The sequence below is a fragment of the Rhopalosiphum padi genome, chromosome 1 (genome assembly GCF_020882245.1).
Source record: "Rhopalosiphum padi isolate XX-2018 chromosome 1, ASM2088224v1, whole genome shotgun sequence".
NCBI classification, from domain to species: Eukaryota; Metazoa; Arthropoda; class Insecta; order Hemiptera; family Aphididae; genus Rhopalosiphum; species Rhopalosiphum padi.
This window is the reverse complement of record NC_083597.1, coordinates 20,453,274-20,468,476: the sequence shown is the minus strand read 5'-3', so window position 1 is coordinate 20,468,476 and position 15,203 is coordinate 20,453,274. Positions and strand designations below refer to the sequence as shown.

General features: G+C 25.9%; 1 protein-coding gene across 1 annotated transcript; it reads left to right on the top strand.

The window, feature by feature from the left end:
- The first annotated feature begins 6,318 nt into the window (after window positions 1-6,318).
- On the top strand, window positions 6,319-10,782 carry LOC132917476 (uncharacterized). Its single transcript, XM_060978228.1, has 6 exons — window positions 6,319-6,500; window positions 7,281-7,398; window positions 7,460-7,556; window positions 8,613-8,800; window positions 9,691-9,741; window positions 9,824-10,782. The coding sequence occupies exons 2-6, from the start codon at window positions 7,312-7,314 to the stop codon at window positions 9,905-9,907; spliced, it is 507 nt and encodes a 168-aa protein (XP_060834211.1). The 5' UTR covers window positions 6,319-6,500; window positions 7,281-7,311; the 3' UTR covers window positions 9,908-10,782.
- Window positions 10,783-15,203: the final 4,421 nt, after the last annotated feature.

Below are 15,203 nucleotides of genomic sequence, written 5' to 3'. Positions count from 1 at the left end.
CCACTGCAAGTCCTACAATTTGGCCAACGATGTTTTGAATTCGAAAAGCTGGATAATCATTCATATAGTGTGTGAGAGCGTTGATAAGTATTGGACAGGTTATCTCAGTTTCATAACAAATTATTATTTTATTTCGATAAACATAATTTTTAAAATCAATTAATTTATTTTGTTTGATAAAAATCTTAGGTTGTTTATACGCAATACCGTTTTTGTGAAATAAAGATAAACACCTTAATGTACCATATTGAGAGTACCATATTGGAGTGTGCATATTTCTGAGAATTCATTAGGTCATAATTTATCGTATTAATAAAAGGAATGACATTTACCCACTAATATATTATATGCTTAATTGTGCATTTAAGCAAATTAGGTTTAATTTCAAATATATTATCTACTCCCACTTTTTAATATAACTCCTATATATCTACACTATTACACTAATGATGTTAAAACTCACATACTATATTATATTATAAAACTAATAATGAAGACAATGACATTATGGCATTATTTCTTTTTAATAGATTTACTCATTTTCAAGTGAATTTAATATAATTTAATATTATAAGTATAACAATAAAATTATATCGTGAAGACTAATCCTAATGCAGCGTACTCTGATATCTTAAAATAATAATATACACATGTATAACAATTCTAAGAATCAATAACGAAGGAGAGTAGAGTTTAATAACACCATAATATATTAGCGAGGATAGGCTTGCAAGTATGTCTTGACACTTTCTAAAATACACTAGTCCTATAAATAAGAATTATAGTTCCTGGATTAGAAACGTATTCTACGAATACGACGGGCACGTACCAGAAACTACGCAGTAGTTGGAACGGATAGCGCAGTTGTGTGCGTTTTAAACATGGACATAACATAACATATTATTAGATACGCAGGCGACGCATTGGCAGAAATCGGGGGGGGGGGTCTTGAGGGGGCTTAGCCACCCCCCAAAAGCCCACCAAGCTACCTCAAACATTCTTGCAAACATAAAAATTTTGTAGTTTCATTTTTATATATTATATTCTTAAAAAACAAGAAATATAACACATAATAATTTTTATATTATAAATTTGTTTGTATAATATTTTACATAATATTTTATACGAAAATTAAAATTATAAGTTTGAACATTGTCCTATAGTGATTTGTTTTATCGTCTGTCGAATATAACAATAAAATATATAAAATTATATTAATTTGGAAATACAATATATACAGAGTGATTTTTTTATCATAAAATATTCATTATTTCAAAAAGTATTCATGTTTTAGAAAACGTTTTTTTACATAGTTTCAAGTTGTTAAAAAAACAACGTTTTTATTAAAAAATTATATTTTTAATATTTTTTATCCTTATATTTTTTTAAGTTATTTACTTTTTTGAATGACAACATAGTTTTAATTTCAATTTTCATAATCTAAAGCAGAATAATTTTCTGAATATTTTGATACATAAAAATCGAATTTAGAGCGAGTAGTTAATGAGTTATACGTATTTAAAGTTTAGACAAGCAGAGTAGTGGACCAACATTTTGCGGGATAACTCCGTACCACTCCATTCCACACATATAAATTTTAAATACTTATATCTCATAAACTACTCGCCCTAAATTCGATTTGTATGTATCAAAATACTCAGAAAATTATTCTGCTTTGGAATGTGAAAATAAAACTCTGTTGTCATTCAAAAAAGTAAAAATCTTAAAAAAATATAAAGATAAAAAATATTTAAAAATATAATTTTTTAATAAAAACGTTTTTTTTAACAATTTGAAAATATATAAAAAAATGTTTTTAAAAACATGAATCCTTTTTGAAATAATGAGTGTTTTATAATAAAAGAATCACCGTGTATAATAATTTTTCACAGCTAAATAAAATTGTTATTTTTTGCTAGATTTTCATTTAGAGTGGTAGATTACCGAAAATGGAGAACGGGTTTTCTTATTTAGGGGTCTTGTTAGATTTAATTAGTCTAGGAGAAGTGCTGTGAAGATTTTCAGAACTTTATCTTAAATCGTTAACTCACTACAAAGCTATAAAGCTGAAAAACATAAAAAAAAAAACTCTCAATAAAATGTGTTTTAATTTTTTTTTGAAGTTCTGTAGTGAATTAATAGTGTAGTGAAATATAAAATATAAAGTTCTGAAAATCTTCACTACACTTCTCCTAGCCAATGTGAATCTAACAAGACCCCAAACAACAGAATCCGCTCTCCAGTTTTAGAGATCTATCTCACTAAATGAAAATGAAAATAATATCCATTATACATACATATTGCATAGGTACAATTAATAAATTTCTAACGGCTTTGGTTTATGAGAAAAATCCTAGCCCCCCAACTTTTTCAATGGATTTCCGCCTATGAGGCGACGTCATCCGAAAGCTATGGGATAGTACAAACATCCCACGTACACCTGAATCCGAGAACGCGTAGATTGGGGGAATATGACGATGTGCATCTCTTGACTATAATAAGGGACAAGAGATAGGTATATGGCAGGGAAAACCGACTATATAAGGGAGCCCTGGATAGGAAACCGACAGACGTGATTTACCAGATTTATAGAGCAAGCACTTTCAAACTAGACGCGAGTCAGGATTTAGTAATTTGGAATTGGTTTATTTTTCAATTAATAAACACATAGGAAATAATATTATCATGGTTTAATCATTTCACCTCTACTTCACTTCAACATTCACTCACGGTTGCTCACACTCGGCCCGCTACACTAAAGACTAAAGAGCAGGGCCAGATTTAAGGGAGGGCTGAGTGGGCTGTAGTCCAGGGGCCCCCACAATTTTATGATATTTAAATTAGGATACAGGAAAAGTATTATGATGATATTATTTATACTAGTTATACTCGATTTGATTGTTTTTATAGTTATTTATTATTAAATGAGTAATTAATTGTTACTACTACTAAATATGATAATAAATGTTATTTAATAAGTAAAAAAATATATTTCCTTGTTTATGTTTAAGGGACCCTGTAGTAAACCGACGTAGTCGGTTTACTATTTTAATATATAAATATATATATATATATCGACGTAGCCATTTTACTATTGCTGTTATGTTAATATTATAGTTAACATATTATATTGCAATGATATCACGATAATAATAGATATAATATTATTTATACTATATTATATAATAGTATTAATATAATACTATCGTATATTCGTATTAGTAAAAAAAAAAAAAATCAAAAATCGGTAGTTTTTGTTTATACGCATTTAAAGTTCAAATGTTTACGAAATATGATAAAATCGCGAAAATTTGCAGGTAATTTTGAAGTTGAAATTTCATAACATTTTTATGATTTATACTTAAAGTTAAAAAATGCAATACAAGGTTCTCCATACCTTTTTCTTTCAAATAACTGTAAAAAAAATTCTAGCGTTAATATAGTAAAAATTGTATGAATGTATGAAATTTAATTTTTTACGAAATCGCGTAAAATAACGATATATTATAATATTTAAATATATCCTACGAATTATCCTAGACTGATAAATCATCTTCGTTCAGAATCGTTTTTCGTATGTACAAAAAAAATTAAGAAACGAAGGAAAAGCATATGTAAGTTCAAATTTGAAAGTAGTTGCTGTGTTGCTGCTAAAAAATTAGGAATTCCTTGTAATGAAGAATGTAGGTTAATGTGTATTAATAATATAACTATTGATGAGCGTAGAGTATAATACATGAAAAGTATTGGGAAATGGGAGATTTAAACAGACGTGAGTTTATAATGGAACATATTTTTTCAATAAATTCAAAGTATCGCGCTCGCCTCGCAATAGTATATTAGTATGAGATATTAAATTATGGTTATAATCTAGAAGCCATTAGAGTTTGTAAAACATTGTTTATGGCAACATTAGCTATTTCAAGTAGAGTTATTTTTACTACCACTAAAAAACGAATGATGGTTTTACATGTTGATAAATATGATAAACATGGTAATATTAGACGAAAAGTTAATGAAGCAACAAAATATGCTATAAGAAATCATTTCCCACCGTACCATCCTATTATTCCCATTATTGTAGGGCAAATAATTCCAGACAGTTTATTGAAAAAAGTTTAAATATTTCAATGATGTACAGGTTGTACTCGTACATAGAAATGTGTAATGAACAAAATATTGAATTTGCTAAAAAAAATGTATCAAAATATTCAAAATATTTTTAATAGTGAATTAAATATTTCATTCTTTAAACCAAAAAAGGATTTATGTATGTATTGTAAAGCAGTCAAAAATTTAAATCAATAAAATTGATGTGGAAGACAAATAAAACAAACAATAAACATCAAGAGGAAAAGTGCTTAAGCAAGAAAAGGAATATGACACTCAAGATAAAAATATCATAATAAGCTGTTTTGATTTACAGGCTGTATTCAGGGCCTAAAATTAAGGTATTTTGCTACTGCACACCTAATTCCACACATCAAAATATTTTAAAATAATAAACATAGATCTATTATATAATTCACATGCCACATATAACTTCGTTGCATAATTATTTTTTATATTTATTAATAATTAGTTATAATATAAATACAATCTAATACAATTGTCTATAAAAGTCCTATTGATACTTATAATACTAAAAATTTTAAAATTAAAAACAAAATAGCTTGAGTTGATATACTTATTATAATGTACTTAAGTCTAAAAGGTCACTTCTTAATGTTTAATGTTTATCAGTAGGGCTATGAATTTAATGTACTAATAAACCTTTAATAATGGGTTTAAAATGATAAAAAAATGTAATATAAAATGCGTTTAAAATGTGAACAATTATTAATTATAGTACAAAATGCACTTAAAATGGTTTTTAATTTTTATATTTATAATTATATTAGTATATTATTATATGTATAAAAATGTATTTATTTAATAAAATTTAAATAATTTGAATTTTGATTTTGAAATTTATTGATTCTTTAATAATGCTATTTGCCAGAAACATTTTTTTTAATTTTTCAAAAGGTTTTCAAAGATGTTAATTAATGGAATTTAATTAAAAATACCAAAAAATGAACTAAAAAAAGAAAATATGTCCTAAAAAGGCAAAAAAATTACCTAATAAATCAAAAACGTAAAAAATGCAAAATAAAAGTTTTGTAAATAGATTTATTATTAATTGATTTCAATATCCCAGAATTAAAAACATTGACTTCATCTTGTACAAATACTAATTAGTGATGCTAAGTAAAAAGATCTTTTATCCCTTTGTCATTTTAATGCAATTCCAAAAATTCATTGGGCAGTTTATAAAAATTTTAAATCACCAACAACAGACAAAAACAGCAAAAGTGAGAATAACTTAAGTGACTAATCCATAAATGTGTTTATAATTATGCTTTTATAATTACAAAGATACATTTTAATTTTTTTTATTTCAAAGATTGTGTTATGTTTTTATTTCTACAATGTATTACGTTATTTAAAATTTAAAATAAATATTTATTATTTATGCAATATATCAATTTATGTGTATTGTGTTTCAGTTCAATAATACAATAAGTCTAGTAGTTGCGTACATATAAGTAGAATTTCAGTTCAATATTGCAATATGTCGAGTTATTTTTAAAGCGTTTATAGTATTTTGATTCAATACTGATATATGTGCTTAAGTACTCTTTGTAAATTAATGATACTTAAAAATTATACTTTAATTAGGTTTAACCAAATTTGAATTTTTTATCTATAAAAAAAAATTATGTATAATTATTCTAAAATATTAGGTTTTTTAAAACTGTTATTTTTCAGTAATGGTTTTTTGGAGTTATTGCAGTTTTGAACTGAAGCGACGACATGAGCAGTGAGCACTCAAACTATGATAACATAAAATAATCCAGTTATTACTAAAGAGAATTTTATACTATTTATTATTTATCAAAAAATAAAGTATTTTGTGTTTACTAAATTGGTGCTCAACAGCGTACCTAACAGATATTACTAAGGAAAACAAATTTAAAATTCTAGGGGAAGGGCAAGTGCCCCGTTTCTCCCCCCTCCTTCCTACGGACGCCCATTATCTAAATGTCGATGTTTGATTCTTAATCTTATTATTTCCCATCTGACCTACCAGCTTGTACACTATGCATTTTAATAAATAATTTGAATACCTATTAATCAATTTGCTTGTTTCTTTTTTTTTGTACCGTCTTGTTCCCGTTAGCAAACTAATATCTCGAATAATATCTGTTGGCAACATTTTCGAACGATGATAACACTACATATTCTTTGCTTCTGATAATAAGTGATAATGTGATATCAGTGATCAGATCAGTTCAATGATTGACGAATTCCGTTCTTCCCAAGAACCAAGTTCAACTAGATGTCTAGATCAAGACGCCGTTAATAGCTTATTCAAACTGGTAATTTTCAAATCTAATACGTTAGTACGTATTGACTTTGAATACAAACGAAGAAGCGTTCAACTGACGTCGTAACTCGTAAGCAAATTTTATTATTTAAACGGCGACAACAACAAATTGAACTAATACCACCACTGCTAGTTACTGCAACACGCCCTAAAAATAATTGTTTACTATTAATAAAAACCGCCCGTAAAAAAACACAATGGTAGTGTAAACTATTGTATTATTTTTATGTAAACACGCATTTTGAAACTCAATCGTGATAAATTTAAGTCTTGCCGGTGATAATGATTTGGTTAGTGTAGTTTTATACTTTTGCAGATTTGCCGGCTGGTCTTTCTTTATTTTTTATGTGTTAGTGTATAGCTCTTGACACTTGTTGGTCATTATCTATTTAATATAAATATTATTATGTTCAGTGTTGACTACCCAGATATTGTAATTCAGTCTTCATTTATCAGACATTTATTTTTTGTGTAATATTGAAGATGATCCATTAATGTAATTATTAAACCATTTATTTTTTATGTTGTTAAAATTAATAACAATAAATAGTTTCTTTTTGCTTGATTGTTTTAACTAAAATCAAAACAGTAAATATTAGTCCGTATTTATAAATGTTACACTTTTTATAAGCTTTCAATTATTTTTATAATAAATTTTATAATTATTTAAAGACCACTATTACTTTGTATGTATTTACCTTGGTTTATCGTATGCAATTGTTGTATAATTATTATAATTGATCAAGTTTAGTTGTTACCATTTAGAATGTATTATAATTAAAAGGCATAATGTGAAATTATTGTTATTTTAAATAATTTTTTCTAAATATATTTACATTTTTTTTTATAGATTTTATTGTGATTATTGACAAAAAAGAATAATGACTCTATTAAAAACATTTTGGACGCCCATTGTTGTGTATCCAGACGTGAAAACTGGTTGTAAATTTGTAGCAGCATACACAATTGTAAGCTTATACATTTATTTTTATTTTTCTAGTATATAAATATTTATTTTATTATTTTTAGGCGATATCAATTTTCTTGATGGCACTTCTTGTCCATATGCAAAATGGAGGTGAATCAACACAAATGTATAATCCGTTTTTTGAAGCTAATTTACGTGGTAAGTAATTTAAAGAAAATACTCAAGACCCTAAGTTTTAAAATAGGCAAGAATGTCTCCTGTATAATATACATTCTTAGGGCAGTGGTTCTCAACCTTTTTATGCTCATGGCACATTTCTATATAATTTAATTATATCCATAATTGTGTATGATGATTATTCAGAGCATAACCATATTTTAGCATATTCAAGCTAAACATACAAATTAGTTTCATTATTAACACTTTGGCTGCTGATGTCGACGTGTTGTCGACAAATCGTATTTGTTCTATGTGGCGGGCGTCGACAACCTGTATTACTTTATGACCTCTCCCAATAATACCAGCATACAACAAGCTATTTGTGCTTGCACCTCCGCACAGATTTGTTTAATTCTTGGTGGTTTGAGATTCCGGGTATTTTTCATATTTCTATTATACTTACTACTATTATTACAAAAAATGTTCTGTACAGGGGAATCGCTCAGGTCAAGCCATGCCTCAGTCAAAGTGTTAACCAAAATCAATTCAATAAAATATTATTTGACTTAATTACTCTATCTACATTACTTAATTATTCTATACACATACTACAAGACTTATAATAATAATAATAACTATTATGTGCAATTGTCAAAGTCACTATAATGGCCATACATTTTGTCGCATTCTGTATCATGTTACCTTAGATTTTTTTTTCAGCATTCACATTGACCATTTAAGGTTAATTTTTTATCACAGTTACATATATCAATATTATATTTTTATTTCTATTAACAAATCTTTGAAAAAGTAGTTCCTTCAACCTGACCTATTATATAGTAGTTTTAATGTTAAGTTTTGTAGTATGACACTATAATGTGGCCAATGAATAAAGGAACCTGATGCTTGTATAATAACAGATCTGACCAGATTGTACCGAGGGTTTTTACTAGATTGTGCTATGCTAGGGTTAGTTTGAAGAATATGTAAATTAATCACAGTGGGTTTCTTTTTTCAAGAGTCAGCATTTATTACATTTTTATTTTTACATTTTTTTAATCTGTTGCATTTTTAATTATTATGTTTTTTGTTTAGAACTTAATTATTATGTGGTGTACACTTTAATATTTTTTGCCTATATGGTGGGTTCATCTCTATTGTTGCTGAAGGGTTTAAATAACAATCTTCGAGGATTCCTATTACCATGGCTAATTGGTATGGGCTTTGTTGTAATATTTTTACTGGTTTGGTCCATTTGGCTGCTATATGGATACTATATTTATGTAAGTAAATTTTATAATATTATTCTTTAAAAATAAAATTTAAGCATTACTTGTCTCTGTTAGTAATTACATGTTTCAATGCTTGACTTTTTAATACAATACTTTTGAATTTCAAGCATATTGTTTTTGAAGAGGTAATATATTGTGTAGAGTTAATGAAATAAATAAATATTTAAATTTAACAAAAAAATATTGTATAGGACATAGGTACAAACGTTCCTTTATAAATATAAAAAATGAGTAAAAATTTAAATTTGACAAATAACATTTTTATTTCATTATGTTTTATACTTTTATATTATGTATACATTTCAATAAAGTCAATTTTTTTAGTCATACTATGAGAAATAGCTTAAAAATGCTCCAAAAAGTTTGTAGTTATGACATGGAGTACTTATAACACATTTGTACATTGGAAAGCATTGTGTAAGACATTCCATAAAAAAGTTGCAAATGCATTGAAATACGCACCCTAGTTATAAGTATTTAAATTTAGGTAAGTAGAGTAGCGGACCAACATTTTGAGGAGTACCCAAGTGTGGTTGTACCTCTACACCATTTCATTCATCTAAACTTAAAATACTTATAACTCAATAACTATTCGTTCAATTCTGTAAAAATTTAAAATTGTGAAAAAAAAATATTTTCATTAATATTCATAGTTTTTATATGAGTGCTCTTGGATAAATAAATTACTAGGTATTGTATAAAATGTAAACATATCATAAAAAAAAAAAATGTTATCTTATTATTTTTAGTTCAATGATCCTAGTTGTAGCAGTTTTAATAATAACTAAATAAATAAATACTATGCTACTGAAATTCTGAATTAGGTTAATTATTATATAGTTTATATTAAATATGTCGAAATTGGTATTATTATTTTTTAGATTCACATAATATGTGCTGCTGTGATTTATTGGATTGTGGCTGCTATGCAAGTATGTTTACAAGATTAAATAAAATACAAAATACATAAATTATTAAAAAAAATATGATTAATTAATATATTTTATTTTTTAGTTTTATTGCTGGTTATGTGTTTACACTCAATACAGAGTGATCTACGAAATGCAATCACCAAACATTGAGCTTCTTATATTTTAATAAGCTATGAATTTATACTTTATAGTATAACAGCACTTTTAATTACATTTTTTTATAGACCATTTTTGTATTATTATGACTATTTAAAAATAGTTTTTTTTTTTTAAATATCTATTATATTGATAATTTTGTTTGCTAACTAAGAACCATTTTGTTAAGACTGCCATTACTATGTAAGAATTTGATGGGGAACGGCAATGATCTAATTTCATATAGAAAAAAAAAGTTTAAAGAAATGTTACATGAAATTTGATTCCATATGACCTTCAAATGTTTTAATCAAGGCTTTAAACCCGATACCATGAAAACACTCAAAATGTTTACTTAGGTATTAATATGTTAAGAGTGTTAGGTTGATCTGAAGCACATAATGTGCTGAGCAAAATTGGATATAATATACCATCTTGAAAGATGTCTGGACATTTTCCAAGGGGGTACATAGTGCAAACTATAGACATAAGGATCTTTATTTGAAATAATACATAAATAGTAAATACGTAAGAATATTGTGTTCAAATTATACCAAAGAAATGATGATTCATCTTTTTTGACAGCTACTAAGAGTAGTGTGGTCTGGTTTTAAAAAACAAATAACTATAATAATACCTTTACTCATCTGCAATCTTATAAAATATGAATACATCAATCTCATTTGATTGTTGTCGTCCCCTTTAACTAATTTCATCATATTTGTTCAATATTGTAATCCGTCCATTTTTTTTTTAAATTTAAATAATTGTGCCTTAAATAAAAATATAAAGATAAGTATTATATTATATTTTAAGTAAATAAGTAATTACTTTTTGAATATTTAAAAATAAATTTGTATTACATTTTTAATATTTTTGATAATAAACTAATTATATTTAATATTATTTTATTGTTATTATTAAGTAAATCTTAGCAGCATGTAGAAGCTATAATATAACTTACAAGAGATAAACAATTAAATCCTTATATAATTTGTTTAAATGAACATTTTCCCACAATACCAATAATAACATTTTTCACTGCCTTTTGTGTTTTTTTTTTTTTACAGATATTTATACTGAAGTTTTTGATAACTATGTGTGTAATGCACAACGTCACTATATTATCAATTTTAATGACTTTTCATATTGTGACTAGAATAATGTATGAAAAATTGATATGAAAAAGATTTATAATTAAGAGGTACCTGTATTGATGATTGTTTGATTTTTTTCCACTTGATGAAATTTACATTAAGTTTTACCATTGATTATAAATATTAGTATTATAGTAATACTATATAATTAATGGTTTTACTAATAAAAGGAGGTTTTATGTCTTATTTATATATTTAAATTTAAATAAAAAAGCAAGCTATAATATAAGAAGTGTGGATATTTTTATAATAATATTTACTTCTATAGATCTATTCAATGACTACAGATACTGTTTCAAGTTCCAATTAATACCTCTACGATTGCAATACAGCTAAGTGGTTAAGTACTGTAATGAAAATTTATATTGATAATATATTAAGTTATATTATGTGTTCCTAGTTGTCAACTTAATTTTTTTGATGTTTTTCAATTAAAATTTGACAATCTCTTGATAATTTATATTTTAATATATTGCATTTAAAAATTCTTTTCAGTTTTGTCTGTAATTTTTACAATTTTATATAATATCTAGGTATCTATTTTTTTTTTTTGATACAAATTACCATTATCATTTATTAAATAATTAAATCAAACCCTAAGTAATTAATTTATAATAACATACATTTTAATGCATACTCTGGCTTTCACATCTAGCTCAGCATGTGTACTTGACAATTTTAATTTTAAAGAATTATTTGCTCTAAATATGAGTTTTCAATGACATATATTCCATCATTGGTGACTCTCAAGCCAGAGTAATGGTATAAGAAGGTTATTGTAAGACGATTATCTCATTGAGTCACAGCTAAATTGTCTTGATGAATAAATATCTAGTGGGTAATTGAGAAAGAATTGAATATTTACCCAAGTATCATGTATTTACAGTGGCGATGGGCAGACCATTGCCCTCCGTGGAAATCCCTAGCTCATCCTCTGATATCTGATATGAGATTTTATGAAAATTGAAAATTTTGAAATTTACATCAAAACTTAGTTATTATTAAATATTAATTGTATTTTATTAGTATGTGTACAAGGAGAAAATATACCTAAATTCATAAAATGGAAATACAACAACTACCTAATATCTTCAATGATTTATGTAGTTTGTGATATGAATATATGATTGTTAGTGTTTGTTATGAACATACAATTATGAAAATAAGATTTACTCTAAGATTTAAACGTATAATGTAAGTTGTACCATTTATGAAACAAATTTTCATATTATTTAGCTATGTTTCTAATGATTATTTAAAAACATGAAAATCCTAGAAGTCCCGAGCCCTAGTGATGGCGAACCTAATAGACATACCTAGTAATTATGGGTTGTTAAATTTTGTTATTTACTCTACTCGATAGGTACTTACCTATTAATAAATAAAATGTTTACAATACGTCAATACATATATATATATAAGAAAGACATTAAGGTATATGATTTCATAATTTTAATTTAAAAAAATTAGATATTTTCCAATAAACATAAAAAAATGAATAGTTTCTATTACCTAGGTACCTATTTATATAATAAAATACATACCTACTTGGTTACTTGGATATAAGTCTAGGGATGAGATTTCTTTCTGTAAACACTCACGTGTTAAATAAAAAATGTTGGTTAAATTTTAATAACCCTGCGTATCAACTAATTTGATGAATTTATTTCTTGTTAAATCAAAAAATTCTGATGAATGATATTTTTTGGATAGTTGCGCGTATTATTAAAAGATCATGCATTCTGTATCACCCTGCTACTGCCCTATGGGCACCGGCAGGAAAATGTATTTGAAAAATTATAAAATGTGATTAAAAATAAAATTATGTTATTGTAGAAGCTGGAAACTGCAATCTATTCTGATTACTAAATCATCCAAAGAATCAATAACTGATAAAAGATTATTCAAAGGTCACTTAAGAATAGTTCAGATAGTTGGTAAAAGTATAAAAAAAAATTAACTCGATTTTCATGTAAAAAAAACAAAAATTCAAAAGAACCATATTGACGCACGCAATCAAATGTATTTTAAAAGCATAACAAAATATATTTATAACTATAAAAGTTTGTTCTAATAGAGCAGAGGCTATAATCTCTACGGATCGTTAATCCTAAAGGCTAAAATAACTTCATAATTAAGTTTAAGAAATGTGTCATAGGGTTTTATGGAAAAGTAATAAAAATAAATTAACTCGAATAAAATAATATATAAAATAAAAAGATGAGTCGACGAGGAACAGGAACGACCATAATCAAATGCATTTTAAAAAGTAAAAACAAAAATTTATAATTATGTTTTAATAGAAGCAGTGTAATGAATTCTAATTCTAATCTATCCTGGTATTTAAGTGACTCAATCCATTAAATGAATAACTATTAATTTCATTATAGAATTATTATTCAAATGTAACTTAGTCAATGTAAATGAAAAAACTATAAAAATGCATATTTTTATAGATTTATATATTTTTTTTATAAATTTTTTAAAGAGCTTTAATATTAAAAGAGAACCCTATAGGCACCCAAAAGTATAATTGCATTTTAAACAATAAAACAAACTATTTAAATTAACTATTGAAGTGTGCAATAGAGGAAATAGACTTTTTGTCTACGTTAAATAACAAACCAAAAAGATTAAATATACAAATGAAAACATAAAATATGATTAGAGCCCAGAGGTGTCAGTCGAAGGTTGAAAGCTTAAGTATAAATAATACATATAAATTCAAGAACATTAATACAATAAAAAAAAATGGCAAGGGGTTTAGGGATGCCCGCAGGCAAATATGTACATTTTAAGAAGTGAAAAAAATAAATTATTATATATAAAAACATAAAAATTTATTAAACTTTATAATGGTATAAAAATAAATAAAAATTGGAATAGGTCCAGTGGTATTTGCAGCTAAATGCGTTATCAAAATTAAATACATTTAATCAATTATAAATTAATGTTTTATTGGAAGTTTGAGACTGTAATCTATTTCAAATAACGGACACAATTATGAGATTCAATTTAATTAGAGAAGCCCAAACGTAACCATAGGGCAGAAACATATTTATGATTATTATTACTGAGAAGCCAAAAATGAAATCATAATGGAAACAGATATTGACCTGCATAATATAATATACTTATTATAATAAATAATTGAAATATTTTTATAAATTATATTCAACTCAGAACTTTATAAGTTATGTGAAGGGCTGTCGCCTAAGATATTATAATTGTGTCATGTGATAAATTTGGAAGTCTTTTTAAAAATTCCGAAAATTAACTTACAATTATTACTTATCGATTAAGAAGAACAGCTATGAGTACCATTTATTAAAAGTGATTTAGTTGACGTAGGGGCTAACTTTGCAATTTGCATGTCGGAAAAAGGTACAAAGAGGTAATTTCTGACTCTTAACTTGAAAAGTTCTTGTTTTTTATTTTTTTAGAAAGTTAATTAAAATCAATATTTTATTGAAAATGTTTTAGTTACAGTGATGGTGGATATAATGGGATAGGCGATGCCACGATCACCAATACAGCAATTACTTTTCCCATTAAGATGAGTTACAATGAAAACAAAATTATGTTCCGAATTAATGTAGTAGTTTTTTAATAAATATATTTTTTTAAATTAAGTATTATAGGTAGTTATATTTTATTAAAATATAATTGGTACCAACCGTTAAAAGGGGTTCAATATAGGCAATTTTCTAAAAATGAACGTGCGTTGTGTAATTTTGTGTGTAGTATCTTATCATTTTAATATAGTTCAAGCACGTATTTGTGATAAATTGGGGGGGGGGGGTGAACTCCCAAATCCCCCTTTATACAAGATATAGTAGATATAGTTCAAAACTTTCATAACGAGTGACGACTGACCTTGAATTAATTTCACTATTTGCCGTGTCTGTAAATAAGAGTTTTCATATTTCTTGAACTGAAAACTGAAAAAATTGCTCTCACCGTAGTAATATTTTATGATGTGATAAAAACTACTGTTTACAAACATGTTAAGGGACGGAAATTTCTGTCTTAGTGCTTTCCACTTTTTGTGAAATCAACTATAATGTATTACTACACATGTAGGCTGTAGGTAGCTAGTTTAAAGAAAATAATAAGGAACTTAGGAAATGCTGATAACTGTGATTATGTTCCATGGTAATAAAATATTAT

Excerpts from the sequence above, each read along its gene's own strand:
- LOC132917476 (XM_060978228.1), top strand. The coding sequence starts at position 7,312 with ATGACTCTATTAAAAACATTTTGGACGCCCATTGTTGTGTATCCAGAC. Across the intron at positions 7,557-8,612 it reads TTTTGAAGCTAATTTACGTG|AACTTAATTATTATGTGGTG; the intron begins GTAAGTAATTTA and ends TTTTTTGTTTAG. Across the intron at positions 9,742-9,823 it reads GGATTGTGGCTGCTATGCAA|TTTTATTGCTGGTTATGTGT; the intron begins GTATGTTTACAA and ends TTTATTTTTTAG.